We start from the raw sequence: 27,956 nt of genomic DNA, 5'->3' as shown, positions 1-27,956 counted from the left end.
TGGTCGGGACCAGGTTTTATTCAAGAAACCTCGAGTTTCTTTCTGTCTCCGCCCTCTTTCAGCCACACAAGCCATTTGATTTCCTCATTCATTCAGTCAGCAGAGCGAGTTCATCTACCTCTATAAGTCCATTAGGCACAGTAGGAGGCAACTTTTTTCACGAACATGTACTTTTTACAACGATCCCGTGGATGAAGGTGCAGCATTATTGCGCAGAGAAATAAATATTCGTCGGAGATGGTTATCAGAGCGCGCATAGATTTTTGCATTTACAGACAATTATCTTTTTGAGCTGCACCATCAGAATGTGTTGGGACAAAAGAAAAAAAAAGACATAAAAGACAAATAAATATTTGTATGAATAGGCGTAAAAAGACATACATAGGCCTATTATATTTTATAAAGGCACTCGTGTCTTGGGGGTGGACTCCCTCCGGGGATTCCCTCAGCCACTTCCCTCCCGTTAGAGGTGGTGGCCACCACCCGTTTTACGGGCATCTGCCTTCTTTCTGTTGGCTCAGTAGAAGTCTGTGTTAGTTTAAATAGGCTTAATTATTTAACAGAACATGATATAGATGATGACTCTAAATTGTCCTTCGGAGTGACTGTGAGTGTGTATGGTTGTTCGTCTCGTTTGTCTCTATGTGGCCCTGTGATGGACTGGCGGCCTGTCCAGGGTGTACCCCGCCTCTTCCCCATTGACCGCTGGGATAGGCTCCAGCCCCCCCGCGACCCGACTGACGGATTCAGCGGTATAGATAATGTATGGATGGATGATATAGATGAGAAGACATAGTTTATGTGTGTGAAAACAGCATTATGTTGGGAATAAAATAACTGCACAGTCAAATAGCCACTTAATATTTATTTTACAGTGTAAAACATGATCAAAATGAGGAACCTCCATGCCGAGGTCTCACCTGTTTGAACAATGTTTTTATATTTCATCTTAAACTGCTGCCAAGTGCGCTTCTCCCCTGCGGGATTGCACCTAAATGAAATAAATGAATGTGCTACCATTCAAGCAGTTTCCCTGTAATATTATTGTGATTGCAAAGGACTACATTTAAACTTACACTTTTGCTGCTGCAGCGGTGTCTCACTTATTTCTAAAAATGTATTGAAACTCGCCGTATGAGCGCATTAAGATTTCCAATTCGAGGTTGGTGAAAAACGTAGCCCCTCCTGTTCCCCGTTGCCAAGGTGACTCGTCGAATCGGGGCTCCATTGATGCTGGCTTTTTAAAGTTGTGGTGCACGCGCTAAACTCAAGGTGAACTTACTCAGAGTTGATTAACCTCACTCAAATCAGCGTTTCTGGAACCGAAAACTCAGGGTTTTCTATCTCAGAGTAGATCAACTCAGAGATCAGGAATAGACTCAGAGTTGGTTGAACCTGCTACGTGAAACGGAGCCCTGCACAACAATGTATGTGTGAGACAATAATCCCATTTGACTGCCATCACGGTAACTGAGTTTGTGCTGAGCTCATTTAGGAGGATATTTGATTAAATTGTTTGATTTATCATTTGTTGCCAATAAATGAAACCTTCCCAATGTTATGTCTTTGACAACAAATTTAGGGAGAAATTGAAAGAAAAGAGCTGATGGCAGTGTTAGAATATTCCATTCCAGAGTAGCCCAACATACTGGGCAGTAAGTCCTAATAGTGGGAGATGAGCTGACATGCAGAGAGATCGACATAGATTAACACCAACAAGCAGGTAAAATTGTGAATGGAGAATTACTCCAATGCAGATGGACTGGAAGATGTTGAAGCAGTCAAACTGATCAGCAGGCAGGCGTAACACTCAAACTGATCTACTAACTTGATAGATAATGCTCTGGATCTGTACTCAGGTAAACATCAATGTGTACAAGTGTTGTTTATTTGAAAACTTATTTTTAGATGTTCAATCTTTGTTTGTTTTCAAACAATTTCTGTGACCTGTAACCAATGGCAGCAAAAAGGATGCCATCGGCACACTCTGAAAGATTCAGCCTTCTTCATCTGCTCCCTTTTGAATCTGTAGTGGTTTATCTAGATTCAGTTTTTTTCACTGCTCTCTGTGATCGATGCACAGACAATCATCTTGGCTTTGATACAGATTACCAAACCGACAGATAAAAAAAAATGAAAAAAGAAAGAAATATTAATGGTTTCACTGTAAAACTACAAATGTAACCAGTTTATTTAAGCCTAATATCTGTGGCCGACAGCAATAACGTGCATATCTTCTGTGCCTTGAAAGGTCAGCAAATTTCAAGTTTTATGTTGTAGCTTGAGCTAACTACAGTTACTGGTTAGATGAGATGCAGTGCAGTATGAAGACGAACACAAAGAAATAACCTGATTTGTTCTGAGCTGAAAACAATCAAAGCCTAAATACAGCTATTATATCCCACATCCACAAGATGTGACGTTTTGCCCAATTTGAGTGTACATGGAATTTTAAAACTACAGTTGCAGTAGTTATTTCAAAATAACTACTGCAAAAAATTGTATTATACCAGCATTTTCTAGCCTGCAAAATCATTGGATGTCTGAAAACCTCTTGCTCTTTCCTTCATTATTTTTAAACTATCGAAGCATTCTCAAAAATTCTCAAATGCATTTTCATATAGGAGAACTAAGTTTGAGTCTTGTCTGTCCCTATATTATCCGACTTTAGGCTCATTTGCAGTTGGTTAGGATTAGGTATAAAATACACATAGTTGGGTTTAGATATCAATGAAAAACATTTCCAGAGTTGGTGATAAATAAAATACATGGTTAGGTTTACATTCAAGAGAAATACATACGTACATGTCGCCTCAACAATTTCTTATGCTAAAAAACAGGCAATGAAAAATGCTACCTTCCTACAATTTCTGAGAATTGTGACTCTACAATGTTTTAGACTTGTGGCCAAACATACCTGTCACATGTATTTATATGGGACTGGCCTGAGTACAACTGTACATATAGGATCATTTAACTTGTGATGAATTTTTTTTTTTAAATGAGATGTGTATTATTACACAACCCCCAAATGACAGTGGAAGATGCTAAGATGATAATTTACATATTCATACAGGCCTCAGGGGATGAATGATGTGGTTCTTCCTCATCAGCCATAGTCATTCAGTTGCTGATTACACAACAATTCAATTCAATTCAATTCATTTTTATTTATATAGCGCCAAATACAACAAATGTCATCTCAAGGCACTTAGATAGTAAGTCCAAAAAAAAAAAAAAAAACTGAGTTGACTTTTAAGCCAGGGGCTCAGGATTTAAGATGAGAATGTTTTCAAGAAGAGTTTTCTTCTGCACACTGTTTATTTTAACTCAACATGACACAGTGATGCAAGTACTTTTTCATCATCTTTTCATCATCTTTTAATTAGCAGTACCTCTATTCAGCTTGTTTCTTTTAACATGATTGTTGCATATTTTAGTAATACCTTCTTTTTAATCTTTTTTCATCCATTACTAGTGGCTGTGGTTGCCTCTTTGAAGCCTCTCAAAAGAAGTTGATTTAGAAGATAATGAATAGAGAGATACTACCAAGAGAGAGGCAGCAGGTCGTGATGAAAGACTTGGTTTTGATTTGCGATAACGAAATTACTATCATCTCTTTCAGGCTTTTGCTCTCTTAGACAGCACAATGTAATGTTAGTCACAACACACATGGTCAAATTTTACTCACAAATATGGTTATAAATGAATCATTCACTGACTTTCATAACAAGAAAGTTATTTCTCTAACAATAATGAAAACCACTAAAAAGAGAACTCAAATGAAGCTATGATGAAAAGAATTCAAATGAATAAATAAAAAAACTCTGCTGTCTGAATTCAAAATACCATCCATCCATCTTCTATAACCGCTTAATCCAACTGAGGGTCACGGGGGGGCTGGAGTTTGGTTCTGGATCAGTTTCATCACCTAATCAAAGTACAAATCAGAGCAAAACTGTAAGAACTAACAAATACAAATAGTGGTCTTGTGCAATTGTCGAGCCACACAAGGCAAAACTATGTAATGCTTCTCACACAGTCACTGCTTCCCATAAATCCGGTGGCAGCTCAACATTTTGGACGTGACCTTGTTACCTTGAATGTATCACTTTCAACACAACACAAATGTGAACTGCTGCAGTCACATTTACGGCTAACCGGACCCATAGTGAAAGATTCATTGGACTTCTGATCAGCTGTTCAGATGACATTTCTATGACACTATTTGTTCTCTCATGGGAATCGAATCCTGATCTCCAAAACAAAAGCCCCCTCAGCTTATTCCACCACAGACTCTTTTTGAAGAGTCAGACCAACATTTAGGTATTCTTTTTTCAGTCCAAATGAATCACTTTCAGCTAATTCCAATTCTATAGGTACTGTCACTCAATGTTTGTCATTTTTCCTTAACAATCAAGGACCTGACAGTTGGAAAGCTGTATGTGTGTGTTAGATTGTCTTGCGGTTGGAACAGTCCCACATCCAACAGTCTGATTACTTGTTTGTAATAGAACTGTAATGAGCTTGATTCTCTAATTATTAGCTATATTTTATTTGTTTTGGTTGCTATAGTGTTGACTGAGGTTGGCTGTTATATAAGCCAGCTCTTTGCTGACTGCACAGAACATGTCTTGCTACTGTGTACTGAGATATGGGCTCCTGCACGTTTTAAGGTAGACTATTGTATAAAGTGGATAACAGATAAATATCAAGTAAAATTAAAAAAAACAATGTTTGGCACCGAGGGTGTCACAACTAACTGACTGTGCAATATTCTGTTACTGTGAGATGGCTCTATTTGGAAGGTTATTTTGTAGAAGAGTGCAATTGCTTAGAAAATAACTTTATTGTCGGAAGATAGTCTTTTGAGTGCCAACAATCCTTTCTGGGACTTCTGTGCAATAGCCTACAGTTGGTTTCATTGCACCAAATAGTGGAGAAGAAGCCCATCTGTGCTACTGACAGATCATCATTATAGCTCTCTTCCTCAGAAGTGAGGCTATTTCTAGGTTCACAGTAGACCTGCAACATTTTATAAGCATTGTGTCTAACCAGTGAGGGAGAAGGCAACAGATACAGATCCACTCTGGGTGGCAATCTGTCAGGGGGATAGCAGCAAGACATCCCCACTGAGAGAGTGTGGGCCAGCTGGATGTGTCCCTCTTACCACAGGGACAAAGGCACTGGATTTTGCAGCATGTAGAGCTGCAAGGGCACCAGGCTTGGCTTCCCTTGCACTGGGGTGGCTCACACTTCAAGCATGAATGTATGATTAATCAGATGTGTAGGACACTCTGTGGTTCATTTTGACTCACCTCTTTAGTACATTGTGATCGCAAGATTAATTTATGTTCTCTGAATGTGACTATTGGTCCACCCCGTGGTGTGGGAAATCAAGAAGGGATGTAGTCTTATCTTGCGGATTGCAAGCAAAAATGGATAAAGAAAAGGACCTTTTGAATGTGGAATTCTGGAATAATCCAGTGTTCTAATGTTTGGAAGCGCAATCTGCTATCACAACTAGAGCTGGATGAGGTACAACAAAGATGCTACGACAAGGGGGAGCCAGGATGACAAGTCTGGGGGGAAATATCATTATTCCCACCATCCGAGGATGGATACCAATCCCCAATAGAAATCCCTGATAACCTTAACACACGGGCAGCTGACCCTAAAGACAATATAGTAAGATTTTTTTTCATTAAAAAAGATTAAACTATGTGAGCGCAGCTCTGTTAAGGTTGCATTCTAGCATCGTATTGTCTTTATTAAATGTGTTCTTGAGATGTGTGAGTACATTTATATTACAGTTAAAACCTCAAGTGAATTATTGAAAGTCATTATATTGCCCCCATTAGTGTATTGGTCCAAGTGTTAATGTATGTGTGTCCCTCTGCTATCAGTATCAGCCCAGCTTGCTGTAGTCAGGACCACAATGATTCGAGGGCACAGGAGGGGGGGACATTGGCCTGATAGTGAGCTGTGTTTGAGTTTTAAATCGTAAACAGCGTGTCCTTTATATTGTATGTGCATGCAGTTTTGTGTGCATGTGTGTATCTGTAGCTTTAAATTGTTTTTTTTGTTTTTTTACGATAATGAACATAAAATCCTGTCGATCAGCTTTCAGGTGTATGTGTGTGTGAGCACACCCAAGGTTTTCCCCCTTACCCCTGTCCAGTTGCCATTATGTAGAGAAGGGATTGGAAGAAAATAATAAATTTAGTTGAGGATGTCTTCTGCTGGGATGTCGATTGGAAGCAGGAGCAGATGGAAAGAGGTAGAGAAGGGGGCAGGAGGGAAAAGATGGAGGAAATTGAAATATGAACTTAAATGGAGTCTTTTACACGCTGGGCATGTTTATGTACCTTTGCATCATGTAAAAGTACATGGTTGTACATGAGGACAGTATTATCTCATTCATTCCTGAATAATTGTGTTTAAATTTATCTTGATTGTAGCATGAAGACTTCTCTTTGTGTACAGTAGTTGTGTAAAACTGTACTTATTGTGTATCATACAGTAGAAGAAGAAAATATCCCAAAATAAATGTTCTGTGTTTTTTTTTTATTTATTTTTTTTTAAACATGTCAGAGTCGGAAGAGCCCAGGTGATGATAATGAAATGTGTAGTGTCTGAATCTGATTTTTATGCTTTATTTCAGTGTTGGGCATGATTGTGCGGAGTGACAGCATCATAGTTTACTTTTAAAGTTTAATTGATATGTGCTGTCATATATGCCATTAGTAATGTCTGTGTTTGCTTATCAATAATAGATCAAAATGTCAGCTGTGCAAAGGCACTACATATTAAAAATCCTGAAGTTTCCCAATGAACAGCATTAAGTCTGCCATATATTTATTTAGTCAGCCTCAGTTTTGTATTTACTTGGGTAGAGCAGGAGGTTCAAGAGGCAATTGACTGGGCTGGCAGTCAACATCTACACAAACACGCTCACACTCCTTGCTCTCCAACAGCATCATTTATCATGTTGTGATGACTTGATAGCCTGGCCAGTTGGTTGCCCACGCTATAAGGTTTAGCCAGCTGTGACGGTTGGCCTAATGACTGTACTGGGTTTACTTAATGGAGCAAAACCGGCAGGAAATTTGAGAGTTGCCAGATTCTAAGAAAATCTGTCAGAGTTGTAAGTACAAAAAAAGTGCCCAGCAAAGAGAGGCAGCTGGACAAAAACATGTTGATGATTTAATTTCACTGCTGATGAGGCCTGGAAGACAACTTGTTCCAAACTTGCTTCGTCATCCAAATATAATTTATGCTTAAAATGACATTTCAGGGAGTTTTATTTGGGAAGGTTTGGGAAACGTTGCCACATATGGTGTGGCACAGTGGAGATGGTGTTTAGCACTGGGGCTTCACAAGAAAAGGAAGGCATTTCTTTTTTCGTTGTCAGCCTGGGTATTTCCCGTCATGCTCCATTTTTGTTTTTCCCCCATAGTCCTAAGATGTGCACCACATGTTAGATACTTCAGGGAAAGCCCAGACTGCTCTCATGGTAGAACATGAAATGCTGCTGGCACAAAATGAAAATCAATGTTTTCATACAGATCTGCACTCAGTAAAACCTTCAACGTGATGTACATGAGTGGGAGGATTCTTTCATGCCCCTATCCTGTTTTTTTTATATTTGGTAGATTTGGTTGAATTTGTCACCTGTTATGCAAAGAAAATTAAATTTGTAACCCTAAAATTTATGAGGGTCTTTAAGGCAATCCAGTGTTTTATTATCTTTCACCAAGTATTTTACAGGTTCTTAAACCCAGCCAAACAGCAAGGGAAGATAATAATAAACAAGTAGAAACAAAGATGAAGTTTAAAGGCCATGTGGGGGGGTGTAGTGATATCTAGTGAGATAAATTACAACCCTTTTTCTCCACATCCAAATGTACAAGAAAAACTACAGTGGCTGCCCAAAATAAATGCTGAACACCCATTTTTATATCTAGTGTGCGGTTAGTCCCTTCTGGACAATGTTAGTGCAACTAATCACATTGATGGAAAGGGGGACCCTATATGTTTTTGGATATGAATTGTCTGTTCTTTGGTATTCAAACCTTATAATTTCTAGTCGGTGCATGTTTGATTAGATAATGCTTCATTTGGATATTAAAACAATGAATTTCAGAAAACTTGTAATGCAGAAAACACTCATACATGTTAATGTATGTACAATATTATCTTGGTTAAAAATTCAAAACTGTTCATTAGTCATTTATAGCCTGATCGATGGAATAGTTTGTCCCTCTATTATTTCTCACCTCGTGACTTTTTTATGTATTTATGGGATGATTTTAAAAAAAGCGATATCCATCCAAAAAATTTTAAGTGTTGTCAAGGATTAAATTAATTTGCTTATTACCTGTCTTTAAAAGCTAATTGTTAGCAGCTGTCTCTTGCTTCCTCTCTAAATGTTTCTCAAGAGTGACATTGTGCTTTATTGCTATTCCCTTTCAAATCTTAAATGTGTACTCTGCTTGCATATACTTTATCATTTGGTCTAAAGTCAGTGCCAGCTTGGCTCGATGAAGAAATTCTGGATGTGTTTAACAGATTTAATACACAGCTGTGTTTAATTTGCCAGATCTCAGTTGCCCGTTGAGAGGAAGTGAGCCTAGAGCTCACACATGCATATTTATTTATTTTTATCACATAATATTGATTGACTGATCCATTCCCAGATTTTCACCAGTTAGTGAGGAGGCTCCTGTTGGTACCCTGGTGGGAGTCATCATGGCATCTGCTGTCAATCAAACTATCGTTTATTCCATCATCGAAGGCAACGCGGGAGGTGAGTACACTCAGATCTTCTCTTCTGGGGGTCTTGTGCACTAGCTTTTGCCATTTGTTAAAACGTCTTCCCGGTTGAAGCATTTCCAGCAACAAGCTCCAGGCAAACATATTTTCATTTTCACTCTTTTTAAACTTTAAATTGCCCACTCACCAGCTCTCTGCTTTGTGCAAGAAGTTAAACTTTTTTTCTTTCAATGCTGTCTTTGTTTATTGCTTTTTTCTCCCCAGATTTCTTTACATTAAATGAGACAACAGGAGTGATCTTCACAGCCAAGCCCCTTGACTACGAGGCCAATTCCAGTTATGTTCTGAAAGTAGAGGCGGACTCCATGAGAGTGGTGTCCTCCAACCTTCGAGTTCCCTCAAAGAGTAAGTGTGTGATCGTGTTCATGAAATCATGTCAGATTACAGAACTAGTTTTTCTTGTCAATGGATTACATTACCGTACCTTCACAGTTCTTTATTGTTCTAATTATACTCACGTACAGTCACACAGTGCATTACAAAGTATATTATATCAGTATCAATTTGCCACCATCTTTTTATTAGACACTTGCAGTAGGTACACCGATTAGCAACAACATTTTAATTACTGATTACTGATGCAATGCTCTGCTGGGAAAGCTTAGGCCATGTCTTTTATCTGACTGTATCATCAATAAGATAATAACACATATGAAGCTGCACTAAGACACAAAACAGTTCAGGCTTCTGATCGCCAAATTTAGCACAATTAGAATGTTGTGAAAATGGAAGAATTGATTAAATGACATTTGGTATTATCAGTTAAAGAAAGGAGGCTTGGGGCGGTCGGTGGCGTAGTGGGTTAAGCAGCCGCCCCATGTACAGAGGCTTAGTCCTCAATGCAGAGGGTCCCAGTTCAACTCCCACACCAAGCAGCCCTTTGCTGCGTGTCTTCTCCATCTCTCTGCTTCCTGTCTCTCTCACACTGTCCTATCATTAAAGGCATAAAAAGCCCAAAAAAATATACTGAAAAAAAAAAGTAAGGAGGCTTATGAGTAAATACTAAGATACACACACACCTAGGTTTGGGTCATACTGTGTATTCAGCTTTTACGTTTCTAAGAGGCATTTGACTTGCCAAATAAAACTGCTTAGATACGGACAGGCTCAGGATAAAGATAGTAAATTGATACTCTCAAGACCTACAAATAAAGGAGAAAACTATCTGATGTTCAGAAGATGATTGGCTTGTGTAACATGGGTCCAGTATTTCCCTCAGAGACTGTGGAGTGATAGAATCTATCAGCTTCCTGTTCACTTTCGCCTTTCCCATTGTAGTTTATAGACTCAGGACCTGCCACTGGTGTCCTAAAGGGATGTGTCAGTCAAAGAAAATCATGTGACACAGATAAAGGAAATTACTCTTCGGCGGGTAATCCCGTTTCTGAACTGCCTCTCGTACATCGTTACAGACCACACACACTCCCATGACTCAGCCTCCCCCAGCAGTTTTGCCTGTAGACTGCTCAGGAGCATCTGAAAGAACATAAAAAGTGTTTCTGAGGTCTCGTGTTTGTGCCTCGATGGAACAAGAGATGTTTTCACGGCACGAGGGGGGCCTACACATTATCAGGCAGGTGGTTTTAATGTTGTTGCTGATCAGTTTATCTCTCTCTTATCACTCACACCCACATCTTGTCTGGAGCTCTCTTTTATCTTGCAAAAGAGTTCTCTGCAGCTTTCCATCTAGTCTCGGAAGATGTTATATTTGGCTTTGGCTGTTTCTGTTTCCTTTCAAGCTGCTTTTTCATTTCTCTTGCAGCCGTCTGTCAAATATTTAAGGGGATACCGGCTTGTTGCCTTCTCTGTTGCTGTTTTAAGAAATGCTTGTCTTTCTACCTGCTGCTAGTTGTATATCACAAGTCTCTACATTTACACAGTCGTCTATCTTTTCAAAACTTATTTTGGAACTGTCAAACAAGTTTACAAAGATCAAAGTGGCCCAATAAACTCATGCGCAGTTTGGAAGATTGATGATTGTATCTCTAACGCTGTTGCTTTTTCTATCAACACTTTATCCTTGCTCGTTTGATCAGCGTCAAACCTAATGAAGCCCATCATTAGCCTTAAATTGGATGTAAGAGTAAATACATTTCAGAACTATCTATTTCTTATGCTTTTAATTGTGAAAAGAACTGAAGTAAAAAGGGATCTAAATTCTTTCTTTCTTCTCTCTGCTTCTTTATCTGGCCTTATAATCTATGGCATCTTTCTTTTACCTCTAAACATATTTGAATTGTTCTTGATTGAATATTGACTCCACGACTCTCTCTTATCTTGAGTGTTTACCATACGCTTTCCTCAGTTAATTTAAAACTATGAGAATATAAGAATACTGTCAGGATTAAAACAGCAAGGCACAGTAATAATTAACAAGTCTGAAGTTATTTTCGATTGACATTTTAATCAGGCGACAAATCATTACAACTCTGAATAGTATGTAAATCCTACTTTCTAATTTGAACGAAGATTTGGTTGATGACTAAACATGATTCCATTGTGTCAAGGAAGTTGTTGTATATCATTTATTTGCATTTTTCTCTACAGTTTCTGTGTCCTTGCTTTTTTGTCTTTCTTGGAGTAAAACTTGAGCAGTTGTTCTTCCCTCTTTTCACTTTTTTACAATTGGTTTTCCCTTTTCATGTGATGAGTACTTTCTAAGCAATTCAGTTACGAAGAGCACTTGTTAATTTGGATGCAACACGAATGCATTGGCTCATCAGGGTTGATTAATTGAAGACCAGAGCAGAATAAATCAGGAATGGCTTGAGAATTGATTAATCATTGATAAGTACTTTCCTAATAATCCGTATTGAAGGACTTTTGTAGAAGAAGACAATGAATTACTCTGGAATAAACTGGAAGAGCAGATATTAATTAATCCTTAGTGATTGAATTGAAGGTAACTGGACTTCTGTTCTTGTTCTTGGGGATGCTTCACCAGTCATTTGAAAGGCTCTTCAGTTCTAGTTGACTGGTGGGGAGTCTCGGGTTGACAAGAAGTTGGGATTTTCACACCCTGAGAGTTGCTGAGGGTCCCATATGTGTCACTGATCCACCCAACCATTCAGCAGGTGGTTTTGTCTATCGTCACTTCTGAGTTGTTTAACCATAGTTTTTTTTAATCTTTTGTCAAAGATTCAAGGTGTGAATGGTTGTAAAACTGCCTGAGGAGTAGAGTCAAAGCTGCAAGAGTTAGCAAGGTTATACCTGAGGTCACCTCTGTTTAATGTTGTTTCAAATAGACTGAGGTTTTTTTAAGTCCTCTTTCAAACAACTATCTTCCCGGTCCAAAGTGGGTACACTACTCAAAACTGTCCCTTCTTCATGAGGTGTAGTTGAACCACTAATTCTTGACCTGAGGAGCTGCCTCCTCTTTGTTGCGCCATGTGCCTGTGAAGTGGTTGTTTGAATTCCACTTTCTAAAGGTCTGTACTCTCTGTATTGCTTAAAAAAATGCTGCTTTTATTCTTTTTCTCTGTGGGTGTTATGGGTTTGAAGTGCATCAGGATGTTGTGTTTGGAGAAGATCCTTTTATCGATTTGGGTTACTCCTCACACATAAGGAATGACGATATTTTTGCACCTATCCTTCTTTTACTCGTTCTTAGACTCTCTGTTGTCTTTTCCAGATTTCTTAGCTGACATAACAAAGGACCAGTTTGTATCATCACAGATCTGAAGCGCTTGTGTTCTCTTTCTTTTCCCATTGGCTCAGTTGTGACACTCTAAGCCCAATGGTGTAGAGCTCTGATGACAACCAGTTTGTATTCCAAGAGGGTGGAGCAAGTCAACGAGCAGATAATCGTTCATGTGCGTTGGGTTTCGGTTACTTTAGTGTTTAGTGTAGGCATTTTCATTCACCTCAGTGCACAGCACCATGGTTTGATTTTGTTTCCTTGTCCCAGTTTAGTGCTCTGCTTTCCATTTCCTTCATGTAAAGATTAACCTCTACGGATGACACCAGTGAATCTGTAGCACATCCATGCTGCATTGTATTTAGATAAGAAGATGGAGGGGCAGAGGTACCAGCAGGGCATTAAATCTGATCAGGAGTGAAGTTGGTCCAGCTGTTTAAAAAGTCATCTTAAAAGCAGCAAGATTACTTTTTAAACAAATCGTATCAAACCACATGCACACAGTCCTGCTTAAGCATTGCCAGAGCGACTCCTAAGTCTTCTGATTTGATCTTTCTTTCCACATGTTGAATTTGTCTTGTTACATTTCACAAACTGCTACTGATCACCTCATGAAAATATATGGTAACTCTGTCTATCAATTTATCACTGGGGGAGACTGTCAGTCAAGCTGTTGACACACCAACATGTATTGCTCAGAGAGAGAGAAAGCAAGGGTACAAGTTTAAACCTGCAGTACACGTGTCACTATTGCCAACTGCGGGGAAAGATGGTGATACAGTAGTAGCTGGTTGTTGCAGGCAAAACAGAAGTCTGTAGCTGGTATAGCCCCTTGCTGATATGCACCATAGGTCGGAGCATTAAAAAGGGCACATAACTGCAACCTTGCTAAACCAGTTAAGTTGCAAATAGATATTATGTATTTGCCCAGGCAGCTCTACTGTACACCGCCTCACAAAAGTGCACTTTTTGTTGTGTCCGAAGACATATGTGTAAATATTTTTTTGTTTATATTTGTGTGTTCTAGCTAACACCGCTAAAGTGGTGATACATGTCGAGGATGAAAATGACCACCCACCAGTGTTCACCAGATCCCTTTACATCGGAGGAGTTGCAGAAGATGCCAAAACTTTCACCTCGGTCTTGCAAGTACAGGTACAAAGATGCATTAACATACACAGTCCAACCAGTGGTATGCAGACTCTGTGAGTGCTTACAGTGACTTTGTGGAATTGTGTTCCTTATATTGAGTTGAGTTGATAAAGAAAGGTCAACTAGAGACAGTCTTGTATCATTAAAATGCCTTTCGGGAACTTAAGTGGGTCACAGAATCTGACGCTTCTCAAGCTCTATCTAACAAATAGCAATATATCTTAATGAGCCTGGATAACAGGAGAGACTCAGGTGGTTTCCTTTGCAAAAAAGTGTGTGCTTTAATAATGCATTGTGTGTTAGAAGATCAGTCTAAGACATTCTTATTTCATTAGACCTTGTACAATGTCAGTGACAGTACAGATGAGAGAGACATAAAGAACATGCATCGATTCACACAGTTTCCTGAGTGAAGAAAATGCACTTGTATCGCAAGTTACTGCAAGCACCCACGGTGATGGGGTAACAGACTTTTTGGACAAGCAAGCGCAACTTAAAGAAGAAGCTAACATAATGAGTCTTAGTAAGGTGGTGGGCCACCAAGAGTTACCAGAACAGTTTCAGTGCTTCTCTGTATTTATTGTACAAGTCTGTGGATCACAAGCTTATAGAAAATGGAGCACCATTCTTCCAGAAGATATCCTCTCATTTGTAGTTTTTAGCAGTCTAACATTTCAGTCCAAAATCCCCTTTACATTTGGTTTTAAACTGTGTGAAATTTGGTGACTGAGAAAGGTCACAGCATACAATATATTCATAAGAATCCAATCATTCAATGGTCCTTTTAGGCCTGTGTATGCTGGCATTGTTATTCAGAAGAGACCACTCCCATCATGATATATCTGTTTGATGACAGGCTAACGGTCATTACTAGTGAGAACGTTGTATTGATTTCAAGTGATCTTTGCCTCTAAGTGGACAAGGAGACATACTGTCCTCTCATTTTAGTGGGTCAAGTTTACAGCCCGCCACTGTTTTTTTTTGGTCTACGTCACAAACGTCCATCCTCACTTGTAAAGAAAATGATGGAGGATCAGTCAGCTGATGTTGAACTCTCATAGTCTCATCCATTTATGTAATTAGAGTTTATGCATTACAACCCAACGAACATTAACCAGTTAAAGTGATCACATCATTTATTCATTATTTGTAGTCTGTAATACAGTGTTATGTTAATGTAATATGCCTACAGTATTTTAAAGCTCAAAGTCCACAGCAAAGGGAGTTATTGTCTCCCACAGAAAGCACTACTTCCTCGGCTTCGTAATAAGCCTTGTTTGTTGTGCAACTAAAACTGAGATTTTCAGTCAGAATGTGACTAAAGGAGATGCAGCAATGTACAACATAACAAAATCATTTTTCTTTAATAGGAAATCATGTAAACATTTTCTCTCATAAAGAAGCTTAATATGGTCTTCATGACTTAGTTCCAGCCATCCTTACCCTAACAATGGACTCTATTTTAAAGGCACAGTTCTTTTCCTGATGCTGTCAGAATCAGTAGAGCTTGTTCAGCATATTTATGAATATCACTGAAATTATTTGTGTTACATGCTTAAATGTACCGTGCAGTGCCAATATGTGGAAATATCAATATTTGTTGTGTTCCACCACTCATCCATCTGTGTTTGTATTTTTTTGACACCATTGGTATTTTGTGTGAGCATAGACTATATTTGGTTGGAGCTGGTCTACACAAGCCTACTCATCTTTTGACCTATGCCATACTTAAAAAAGTAATAACTCACTTGTAACCCTGATTGTCATAGGAAGAGGCAGTAGATCTGGAGGTTAAAGGAAGAAAGGGGCTTGATGGCTCGATAAAGACCTCTGTCATCCTGCTGAGAGACAAATAGTCTGAACATTTGAAGGCAGGGAAGATACACAATACATTAGTGGATGGATTGATGGTGGGGGTGATCAGATGGGGAGACATGGAAACTGGCAGCACACATTCTTACAACAAGATGGACAGAGAGTTTGAGAAGTATTCATAATAGTAATCATGCATCATTTCAGTCTCAGTGGTTTCACTCAAGTGTAACTAATTCCATCACATTTATCTGAACCTGAGTTTGAAAGGCATGACTCATTCCTTTATTGTGCTTGTGTTTAAGTGCATTTACAACAGTTCACCTGACTCTTTGTTCCTTAAAGGATTGTTTCCAAGACATTCCTCTAATTTTTCCCATCAAAACCAATGCAAAAAATAAAGATATCTAAATCAAAAGGGCTGCATTAGTGAGGTTGTGCTGATGAGGGTACTATCCAATAAGTATTTTCTTAAAAAGTTCAGTTTCTCCACTAAGGACTTCACATATCCAAACACCACTCAGTAGTGCCATTTACCATGTAATTTTATTCTTCTTTATAACCATTACAATGTAAAGAGTAGCTCTATTTCAATCTATCTGGAATGATGACCAGCATGTATTTGACCAGAATATGCCTTGCTAGATGACTCCAGCACATTGTCATTGGGTAGAATGCAGAATTACTTACAAAGTCATCTTGTGAAAATGCTTTTGAATAGCGCTCAGGTGGTTCGGGGACTTTCTTTTTTTTTTGCCTCACGTTATTGATTTCCTGTAAAATCGGGCAGCAGAAGAATAGCTTTTAGTCTCTTCTATTTCTCCATTTTGTACTTTAACATGTCCTTCTTCTCCTTCTTACTTTACTGCCTGTGACTCAATAATTGATCTAAAAAAAACATATTGAAGGATGTCTCAATTTCCTAAAACACATCGGAAGGAGAGAGGAGACAGAGAGAAATCTAAGATGAGCAGACTGAGAAGTGAGAAAAGGCACTGAAATGCCTCAGTTTATGCAGGTTACATTCAAGAAAACCAAGCCCGACTTAGGAATGACAAAACAGATGTGTTGCTATCTTTTGTTTGATGACTAATGCAAAGAATATCAGTTCTCTTTTACAAAAACACTACACGCTTGTGATACTGGGGTCAGTTGTTACCTCTCTAAAGAAGTTATGTGGTTGATAAGATTTGTTATTATGTATGTTTGTCAGCTTGTTGCCAGTGTTACTCAAAAAGTTACTGTATGGATGGATTAGCATTAAAGTTTTAGCAGAGGTGGGGCATGGCCCAATTCAGAAGTGTTTCACCTTTTATGTTGATCTAGATATGAATACAGGGATTTGTTATTCAGCCCTGGCAGGCGTATGTACTCTCTAACTGCTCTCATTTACCATTCTGAGATAATTGACATCAGCCAATTATTTCCCAGCATGTGTAGTCGAGTCTTTCTTGAGATGGTAAACAACAACATAAATGCGGACACATATGTAGCGCATATAACTTTGTAAATATAACAGCTTGGGATCAACATAGAGACATTTGATTAGCCGCTACATTTTTTTAAGTAAAATTACATGCATTGTTGATAAAGTACAGTACAAGAATAGAGCTATGTAAATAAGCCATACTATGTTTTTTTCTTTTTTCTTTCCTTAAATATGTTGTGTTGATTTTTTTTTTTTGCATGTGTCAACAGCTTTAATTTTTCAAAGCTCAGAATCCACACCAAAAGGAATTGATCTTCTCTCACAAAAGACACTCCCCTTAAACATAAAGTCATAATGCATTGCAGGCGTTCCTTTCTGCTTGATGACCATCCATCCATCCATCCATCATCTTCCGCTGGTCCGGGGATCGGGTCGCGGGGGCAGCAGCTTGAGCAAAGAGACCCAGACGTCTCTGTCCCCGGCCACTTCCTCCAGCTCTTCTGGGGGGACCCCGAGGCGTTCCCAGGCCAGCCAAGAAACATAGTCTCTCCAACGTGTCCTGGGTCTTCCCCGGGGCCTCCTCCCAGTGGGACGGGCCCGGAACACCTCACCGGGGAGGCGTCCAGGAGGCATCCTAACCAGATGCCCGAGCCACCTCATCTGACTCCTCTCGATGCGGAGGAGCAGCGGTTCTACTCCGAGCCCCTCCCGGATGACCGAGCTTCTCACCCTATCTCTAAGGGAGAGCCCAGACACCCTGCGGAGGAAACTCATTTCGGCCACTTGTATTCGCAATCTCGTTCTTTCGGTCACTACCCACAGCTCGTGACCATAGGTGAGGGTAGGAACATAGATTGACCGGTAAATCGAGAGCTTCGCCTTCTGGCTCAGCTCCTTCTTCACCACGACGGGCCGGTGCAGAGCCCGCATCACTGCAGAAGCTCTCTGGTATTTCCGTAGGATAAGGACCTTAAACATATTGAATAAGACCAATAAAAGAACAGCTATGAGTCTTGACTTAATAACATTGAAAACTTTTAGTAAGTTTAAATGTGTCATTGCAAAAAGATCTGCACTTAATAAGTGGCAGGAACTACCAGCAGACAGGTGCAAGAAGCTTCTAGTTAAAAGTAGATCTGCACTGTACATGGCACTCAGTTTATTTTGTCATATTGAAGCCTTTACTTTGTTTTGCTTTGATTCAATAACTTTGCTAAGCTTTGTTTAATTTGCACTTATATCTGAACATATTCAAAATGATGTGCTTAAGATTAATGGGTGCCAGTTACGATGATCAATACTGTATTACCTTTATCTTTTGCTTAATCATCATCATTATTATTATTGTTAAAACTCAGCCCCTCTTGTCTGTGTATGTATGAAAAAGTTGATATTTAGAGTAACAGAATAGATTAAAGGTTTCACCACATCAGGAAAATCTGAAAAAAGCTACTAAAATAAGTGACCTTTTGATGTGCTACAAGACGGGTACAAAGTCTTGAGTTACCTTTAAAGTACATGACGGTGTCCCACACTGATCAGCTGCTCAGACACCTGCAATCAAATAATGATCATCACAAAAAGGAAAATGAAATGACTAATACATTTATAATAATCACAGATTATGAAATGATCATTTCATTATAACTACAGCAATAACTTGACCATAGTGGAGGTCACAAGGATGATGATGATAATATTTCATAATGACAATAATGATAATTATGATGATCCTCATCTTCCAGGCTCTGGACAAAGACACTGGGAACTACAGTTCCATGACGTACCGACTGATCATTCCCCCTGCCACTGGCAAAGACACTAAAAACAGCAAGGATGGCTTTGTCATCGAGCCGTACAGTGGTGTGGTGAAGACGGCAATCATGTACCGCAACATGAGAAGATCATATTTTAAGTTTGAGGTGGTTGCCACGGATAACTATGGTCAAGGACACAGCAGCAAGGCAGAGATAGTGGTGTGTATATTTTATTTTTGACACCGACGGCAGTTTTACTATAACCTCTTACAGGGAAGTTTGTATTGACTTATTTTTGATGACCTGGATTTAACATCACTGCAGGAAAATTAATTCATTTTATCACAAGCTAGAAGTATGAGTGGGTGGGGAAATAACCTCTTCCACTGCAACATTTTTTTTCCATTAACCTGTCTGTTAAAGTTTCCTGAAATAACTCTGTGTTGATTATGTTGTCTATGACTCATTTTAAATGTTCCAAGTTTTATTTACTCTGATTTCTTCTCTCACACAGGTGTCAGTCGTGAACCAGCTGGACATGCAGGTGGTGGTATCAAATGTTCCTCCAACTTATGTGGAGAAAAACAAAGAGAAGCTGCTCAGGTAATACTCAATGTTTTATTATTCATATGTAATTCAGCTTAACATAACCTCCATACTCGTGTATATTAACCATTGATAGACGCTTTGCTAGATAAAACACTGATCTGTTGCTAGTAAAAACAAAAGACCTAATAATTAAACAACAGAGAATGATAACTAAAGAAGTGGCAGTTAAATAGCAAGTCATTAGTTTGAATGCAAGCCTTGACATGAATAGTTCAGAAACATTATTTTGTTGTTGTTTTTTTAGAGTAAACAGAGCTAGTGACATGTCCAAAGTATGAAAACATGATTAAAAAATTGTTTTCTTTATTAAAACCTTTTGCTACATGTGCAATACCAACACTGAGAGAAAAACAGCATTTGAATGGTATAAAAGGGCATATTTTTTCTGTAATTGAACTGTAATTTTTATTGAAATAAAATGCCACAATTAGGCAGTGTGCGTGTTGAAACAATCAAAATATAAGGTTTTGGAGGCCTTCTCCAGCGGCAGTGCTACCTCAAAAATATTTTCTGATACCAACATATTTTCGGCTTGATTGATTATTTCCAACCTTCAGACAAAAACGCAGACTACTTTCATGTTTTCTGTAACTTCCTGTCCTATCACAAGAGCTGATGCCACAAGATAAAGCAGATGAAGAGACACATTATTTACATTCCACTCCATGCAACAGAATCAAATTACTTTGATATTTATCACCTAGTCATAGTAGTTAGTGTACAATATTTACTTATTTCTAAGATTCGAAGTCATCAAAAGTTCATCTCAGCGGCAAGCATAAGGACATATTAACCTGTCTACCATGCTGACTTGAGGTCTTACCAATTATAAGGACTTATGCTGCTGATTCCTTTACCTCTCTCCATCTTCCTGGAACTAGCTCACACTATTTAAGTAATTCCTCGCCATCTTCAAAACATGATCAATTTCACAGTAGCAGCTAAAATATGTAATACTCAATTACTTTGCTTCGGTGTTTCTTAGATTTTTTTTCAGGTTTTGGCTTAAAGTGATACTCCGGAGTAGATTCAACCTAGGGTCATTTGAACCGTGATATCCAGCCAAGTAGCCCACCTGCAGTTTTTTCAATATTGGCTGAACATCAGCTGAGTTACTTCGTAAGGGTTAATGGATCCTGGTCCGTATCTCCAAAATTACCACACTAAAATTACATGCCATGACACCAAACTTCTACAGTAGTACAAATATGGTCTATACTCACCAAACGATGCATTTGGAAGTTTGAAAATAGTCCAGGAGTTTATTATTATCAACACAAGCCTGATAGCTTCTCTGCAGCTAAAGCTGCGTCAACGTCACTTCAGGGAGCTGGGAGCTTCAAAGTAAGATGAGGGTTGATCTACTACTTTAGACAACAAAGCAAGGCTGCTCAATTTCTCCATTGATAAAATAATTTCACAACTCTACAACATAAAAAATTCATAAAAAAAAAACATGTAGAATATAGCATATACTTTGTCGTCTACAGTAGTAGATCTACCCTCATCTTACTTTGAAGCTCCCAGCTCCCAGAAGTGACGTCGACGCAGCTTTAGCTGCAGAGAAGCTATTAGGCTTGTGTTGATAATAATAAACTCCTGGACTATTTTCAAACTTCCAAATGCATCGCTTTGTGAGTACAGACCATATTTGTACTACTGTAGAAGTTTGGTGTCATGGCATGTGATTTTAGTGTGGTAATTTTGGAGATACGACCAGGATCCATTAACCCTTACGAAGCTATTCGGGATAACTCAGTAACTCAACTGATGTTCAGCCAATATCGAAAAAACTGCGGGTGGGCTACTTGGCTGGATATCACGGTTCAAATGACCCCAGGTTGAATCTACTCCGGAGTATCACTTTAATTTGCTTAGAATTATCTGTCTTCAGTTTGTAAAATGCACACATATTGTCAATTACATGCTTTGATATTTCTCTCATGTGCACTCACCTGTGACCCTTTCCGCACAAACACTCTGTATAAGCTTGCTGCTTTGTTTTGCCTCGGACATATACTTTGAAAATGATATTTTATGACCATCTTCACTGTGTTCATCACTCTCTCACGCACACAAAAACACATGTAAACATACACACTGTGACAGAAGCACTCGTGCTGTGAGCAGATGTTTCAGAGGTGGCAGAAATCAATATTTCACAGCACGAGTCTGTCTAGCTGACAGGATGGGGGGAAAAAAATGTGTATAGTGTGGCTGAAATCTGATGGCCTTTTCTGTCCATCTATATAAGGTGCGTGTTTGGGTACACGCTTATGTATTTTTCCTCGACCTTAAAGTGTGAGAGTGTAGATCTACCAACTCAGTAATCCTGAGGAGGTTAAATGGGAAATGGACTGGATATATAGTGTGGTTGTACCTCAGTAATCTAAGTTCTGAAAACAGAGTGATGCCATCAGTCTAAATCTAATATTTTCAATCCTCAGTATTTTGGAGCGCTATGTCCAGGAGCAGATACCCGGAGCAAAGGTTGTCGTGGAAACCATAGGTCCCCAGCGACATGGTGATGGAATGGAGCTGGAAGATTACACAAAGTCGGACCTCATGATATATGCCATCGACCCACTGACAAATAGAGCTGTAGCTAGAAAAGAGCTCCACAAGTAAGAACTTTACCACCAAATCCATGAGAAGTAATCTTTTCATGTTTGTTAGCCAGATAATGCGAGCTGAATCAAGCTGAATTTCATTAAACTCATTGGAGCGTAGGGGCATAGGTAAAGAGGAATCTGTTGCATTTTTGTGTTAAAAAAGCATTTTTTAAAAATTACAAATTGCAGTATTGCCCATGCTCCCATCTTAGTGCTATTTACTGTGAATGTTTTTATCTGAATCTTACTTTGCATTTGAGCAATACCAAAATTAGTTTTTATTCAAACAGAATTTCAGATATTTTGTCCACAGATTTGTTGGTTATAAAGCACAAGTAATTTGGTATGCATTCATTTAATTTCAGTTTGACATTGTCACATCTAGTGACTCATTTTTAACTGGATGTGCTTCCTTACTGTAGCTTCCAGAGAATAAAGATTTTAGCATCCCTGATAAAAGGAGCTGAATATCAAATGCAAAAAGTCTTGATCACTCTGCATTTCTTGTCTCAAGGTTTCTGGATGGAAAACTCTTGGACATCAATAAAGAGTTCCAGCCCTTTCTCCCTCCTGGTGGGCGAATTCTGGAAATTCGAACCCCTGAAATAGTGACCAGTGTCAAGAAAGCTGTGCAGGGTGTAGGCTACACAGAGGGGGCACTGCTGGCTCTGGCAGTTATTATCATTATCTGCTGTGTTCCTGCCATACTTATTGTCATTATCACCTACAGACAGTAAGTAAAATGTATTTATGTGCAATAATACTGATACTGTAAGCAGGTATAATTTAGATTAAATGACATGCATCCTCTGATTGGTCTGATTGGTCTAAAATCCGGCAAAACAAAATTAATCCCAATAACAATGATACAGCTAAAGAAAACATCCAGTTTAGCCATGCTGTTGTATTTGGTGATTGTGTTCTTTCATCATGATTCACTGTCCTTGTGGTATGTTTTGATCCACAGTTGAAACTAGTCCCAAACAAATTGACTATTAATTCATGTCTGAGTACCATTTTCAGAGCTTTTTTGATTAGTGAAATTAAATATAGTCTGATTAATTTATGTACTTGCTAGGAGCCAATCATCTTGCAGCAAACTGTATATACAGTCAAATTAATCTGACAGTCTCTCCCAAAGGAAGTCTTAGAGTACATTGATTATTTATAGCATTTTAGCACATTTATCATCACCTGGGCAAATCACTTCCCTTAGATGATTCAGCATGGCAGCCGGCCCCACAGTGCCACTTCTAATAGTTTGTTTAGCTAACCACAGCGAAAGGCAATTAACTTGTCTGAGATGCACATAAACAGCCGACACATACATTTAAACTGGATGTGAGTGGTTTTTGCAGGGCCCTCCTCATTCTGCTGAGAAACAAATGAGTAAGAGACAGAGAAGGGGAGATGTGAAGAGAGAATAGTGGTAATCCTTAGCATGATAATCACTTCTATCTGTTGCTGAATTAATTTAATGAAGAGCAATTGCATGACTTGGCTTGTAGATAATAAGTAAACTTGGACAACAAAAGGTGTTGCGTGATCTATGCTTAAAATAACCGCTAATCTGTCTCTGTCTCTCATCTGCCGCGTCATCTGTTGCCACCAGATTCAAAGAGTGAGTATCCCCTTTTTAATAATCCTTAGATAAAATATTATAGTTGTCTCAAAACCTTTCACTGCAATTAACCCATTGACTTTTTTTGTACAGCAGACAGTCAAACAAATGAGTCTCAAACAACACAAGTATAAAGGGCCAAAACAGATGCTTTTATTAATGTGTGATTGTCGTATTTGTAGGAGTCCAGATCACAACCACGTTGACATGACAGCAGCATCAATGCCAGTTGCTTGTTTTAAGTGACATTATCCAACTGTACAATCACTTATTTCTGCTATAACTTATGCTGGCTAACATCAGCTATATTTTGCAGTAAAGCTATCTTAGTTCAATGACTTCACATGTCCTCAGTACTTACATCATCATTTTTTTTCAAACAGGCCAAAGTAAAATTTAAGCGGTCTGGAACATGCAACAGTTTGACATTTGTTGCTTCCAGTTCATGATCCCATTCCCAAAGCATTGTCAGCTGTCATATTCATTGTGCCATTATGTACTTTGAATCACAGTTCATATGCAGTGTTTCAGATTAAGACAGACACTCAGGATGTCACTGATATGTAAACATCTTTAGGACCCCATTGTGTTTACCCAAAAATATAGACAATCGAGATGAGCTGTAAATGTACTCAAATGTACCAGCATCATTAGAATTATCACTTGGGAAACAGGGTTATACTAAACAAGTTCTTAAAGTTAATGAATGTATGTTGAAAAAATATAGATGAGTGACAGCAATCATCATTAGGGAAAATATTATTGTGTTAACCAACAGACTGTTGTGAGTAACGACACGATGGTGTATCAAAATGCATATCGTGGAATGAGAATCTGTGGATGTGTTTTTTTTTCCTGACACCTGTGACATGAAAGAAAATAGTTTATGAGCCCTCCTGCCACATGACTTTTTAAGCTCATGTTATTTCTCCAGCTTCATTACATTTTTTGTGCTCTGATTTTCCTTTCTGCTGTGTCCAGACGCCAAGCAGAGTGTGCCAAAACAGCCCGTATCCAGATGGCCCTGCCAACAGGCAAACCTGGAGGAGGAACCGCCAACAACCTGTACGAAGAGCTGGGTGACAACGCCATGTAAGTGAAGTGTGAAAGTGGGATTTACATTAATGAGCCAAAGCAGAGTCATTAGCTAACATTTTCAAAGCTGATGAATTTTAGACTTTGGCAGTGCGACTGCTTTGGGAGCTTTGCAGTGTCCTCGTGAAGTCACCCTTTTTGTATTTTGCCAATTACTCTGAATGATCCTCCTGCATATACAATTGTATTTTTGCTTCTCCACTGAACAACCGATTGTTCACGAAGCCAAGGTTGAGCATGATTCCCCATAATTTCCCGATGTTGGCAGACACCTGTGCTATCACACAACATATAGTATTTTTGCTGATACAAAATACCAACTTTATAAAACAGTAATGAGAAAATGTTCATTAAAAAAACAACACGATCAGTCATATCATCAACTGCTGGATCCAAACATGAGAACAATGGTAATATCTTTTATCTCTTATATTTCATCATTTCTGATTATGCTTTGCAATGAAACAAAATAGCCCTGACGGTGAAAATGAGCTTTCAGTTTTCATTGGGACACTGATCCCCTTGTTCTACCACCATATTTAGGGCTTACCAACAAAGCTGTGCTATCAGACTAGCTGCTCAGAGTCCAAAGCCAGTTTAAAATCGGACTAATAAATGCTTAGATGGCTGCACTCACACAAAATACATGTTAGTCTGTTCCCAAAGATCTTGTAATTATGTTACTCTTATTGCTAATTTAAAAGTAAATCGTGCAAACATATGGGAATCATAAGTCTGAAAGATGTACTCTGAGCTTTCTTTTAATGACAGCAACTGAAACACACCCCCTGCTTACTGAAATAAAACACTTTGAAACACACAGTTGCTGTTCTGATCTCGGCTCACTACTAAGGCTGGGAGCCTTTGTAAAGATTTATACTCAGAGCAAAATTGTCCTCAGGCATTTGTGAGTGTAGCCTTTCAGTCCCTACTATTTCTAGTCTTGAGACATTTTCTTTCCCTCAATTTAGATTTTGCAGTGACAAAAAAACTGACGTTATTCAGAGAGGACACAGTCTTGAACTAATCAAGCACAGCTTTGAAAACCACATGAAACTGACAACAGTCAAGGCTATAATTTTTGAGTGCATTGACAGTTGTAGATAAATCCCACAATTTTATCTTCACAACTCTTTGTTAAATTCAGGCCTTTACTTGGCAGTTTGTTTATGATAATGCATACTAATTTTCTCACTATTGCAAGAGATAAAGTGAAGGTCACTATCCTGTCCTCCCAGAGGAATAGTCAGCCATCTGAGTGCTCACATCAAGTTTTTCATCAACTGGTGGCTTTCAAAAACTGTAATCACAAGTAAAACATGTATTTGAGGCACATTTGACTGTTTCTGTGAAATTTACTTCTCTAGTAATTTTGACATTAAGCTGTTCAAGACAAAAAGCTTGTTTTTTTCCCGTTGTGTGATTATGTTACTTTGTCTTCTCCTCCTTCTCTAGCTGTTCTGTTTCTGTATGTTTTCTAGTAAAGCATGTTTAAATATCCCCCCTTGCCAATTTAGTTTAGTTGATTTATAACTCCTTATTAGGCCACAGAGAAGTTGAGAATTCTCATCAGCATTTCAGGCATCACTGGTTTCTTGTCTGTCCTTGATTTGTTTCCTCACTCCTATTAACATGAGAGCAATTCATATGCAAGATGGTAGAAACTATCTCCCAATGACAACTATGTGTGTGTGTGTGTTTGTGTGTGCGCCCATTTAAGTTGACAAAAGCCCAAGCGATTGTCTGAAAAATGTGTGTGCAAATCAACTTGGTTGTGAGATAATTAAAATAAATGCACCCCGTAATTTATAAAGACCACCCAGGGCGGTAATTAATTCCATTGATAAGATGCAGAGCATGTTTAATTGTGGTGGGGGGATCTCATGTGCGTTTGCAGAAAAGGGAGTTTAGGTTTTGCGTGAAATACTTGTGTGTTCTGTATCATTTCCATTTTGTAGGGATTTAATCCCTAAAACCCATAAAATTCGGCAAAATGCAAAAGTTAGCACATTCATGATTAAGGTCCATTACTAAAGTGCTCAGTAGACTGGTTTCAAGGCTCTTTTAATTACCTTTGGCTGTTCTCTTGACAAGGTTAGTTTTAATGCCTCTTTTAATTACCTGTGAAAAATGAAGTGTTCTCTAACTTCTTATTGGCAACAGATTAAATGAAGCATGCTTTTTAAATGCTACATCGAAAGTCACATTATTGAGTGATACAGCACATTGTCATCTTTTGTGCAACACAATAAAGTTTTGCTGAATATTAAAGGTAGTAAGTATTAAACTATAACTGTGAAATAGTAAGTCAGTATAAAAAGTAAAGTTTTTCATGTGAAACATTTTGTGTAAAGTAGTGCATGAAAGTTTCTCTCTTCATGAATATGGCCTGAGGCATCATCAGATTTTTAGATGATTTTTTTCCAGATGAATAAAAAGAACTCAACTGAATAAATGAGACAAATATTATAAATTCCTTATTGACAAAAATGAACAAATTTTATATATTTGTGAGTATCTCATGTGATTCCCTTTCTTGCAGAAATAACTGCAATTAAAAGTTCCAGTAACTGTTGCTCATTCTTTTACATCAGCTTTGAGGAATTTTAGCCTATTTCTTCTGCACAGATGAGTCACCATTATGCGATGTTGGTGGGTTTCCTTTCATGAACTGCTTCCTTCAGGTATTTCCCCTACATTTCTGCTGGATTAAGATCAGGACTTTGACATCATCATTCCCTAATGCTTCTGAAAGGATTCTTTGGTCGAGCTACAGTGGAGACTGGTGTGCTTACAGTTGTTTTCTTGCTGCAGGACCCACTATCTGTGTTCCCTTCATGAATAGATGTCTTGATGTTTTCATTCACAATTTGATGGTAAAATCCAGAGTTCATTTTTCCATCAGTGTTGATTAGCCATCCTTTCCCAGACCCAAACCATGATACTACAAGCCCCCATGTTTCACTAATGAGATAAAGTTATTATGTAGGAATACAATGGTTTCCTTTCTCAAAATATGATTATTTTGTGAGATAACAAGTCTATTTTGGTCTTATCTGTCAAAAAGACTTTTCTCTTTCCACTTTCTAGCTTTTTCATTTGATATGTAATAAACTGCAGACAGGTAGCAGTGCTATTTTGGTAGAGCAGTGCTTTCTCCTCGCAGCCTTCCCATCTGACATTTGTCAGAAGCCTTTATTGGTATAGGACTTATCCTGGGTTCCTTTTTGACTTTTTGCTCTCGTAGTGATCTTGGTTGGTCAACCATGCCTGAGCAGGGTAACAGTGGTAATACGTGTGACTCTATAACCTGACTCTAAAGTCATCTTCAAATTAACTGCTAATCCTGAAGGTTCACATACTTTTTCCACCTACAGATATGTAAAATTAGATCATT

The 27,956-nt window shown here is 38.5% G+C and overlaps 1 protein-coding gene across 2 annotated transcripts in view; it reads left to right on the top strand.

The window, feature by feature from the left end:
- The window catches only part of LOC142373511 (protocadherin-15-like), a 219,316-nt gene that overhangs the window by 166,669 nt on the left and 24,691 nt on the right, over positions 1 to 27,956 (top strand). Inside the window, exons 27-35 of one of the 2 annotated variants that reach the window (XM_075456801.1) lie at positions 8,700 to 8,809; positions 9,040 to 9,180; positions 13,500 to 13,627; positions 18,611 to 18,841; positions 19,137 to 19,225; positions 21,679 to 21,855; positions 22,358 to 22,576; positions 23,456 to 23,464; positions 24,446 to 24,556. In XM_075456801.1, coding sequence (XP_075312916.1) covers positions 8,700 to 8,809; positions 9,040 to 9,180; positions 13,500 to 13,627; positions 18,611 to 18,841; positions 19,137 to 19,225; positions 21,679 to 21,855; positions 22,358 to 22,576; positions 23,456 to 23,464; positions 24,446 to 24,556 — 1,215 coding nt within the window. Of the gene's footprint in view, positions 1 to 8,699; positions 8,810 to 9,039; positions 9,181 to 13,499; positions 13,628 to 18,610; positions 18,842 to 19,136; positions 19,226 to 21,678; positions 21,856 to 22,357; positions 22,621 to 23,455; positions 23,465 to 24,445; positions 24,557 to 27,956 lie in introns of those variants that run through there. The other variant, XM_075456800.1, reaches the window with a different exon arrangement.

The sequence above is a fragment of the Odontesthes bonariensis genome, chromosome 23, assembly GCF_027942865.1.
Source record: "Odontesthes bonariensis isolate fOdoBon6 chromosome 23, fOdoBon6.hap1, whole genome shotgun sequence".
Lineage (NCBI taxonomy): Eukaryota > Metazoa > Chordata > Actinopteri > Atheriniformes > Atherinopsidae > Odontesthes > Odontesthes bonariensis.
Note: the sequence above shows the minus strand (reverse complement) of the source record. Positions and strands in the feature narration are given on the sequence as shown.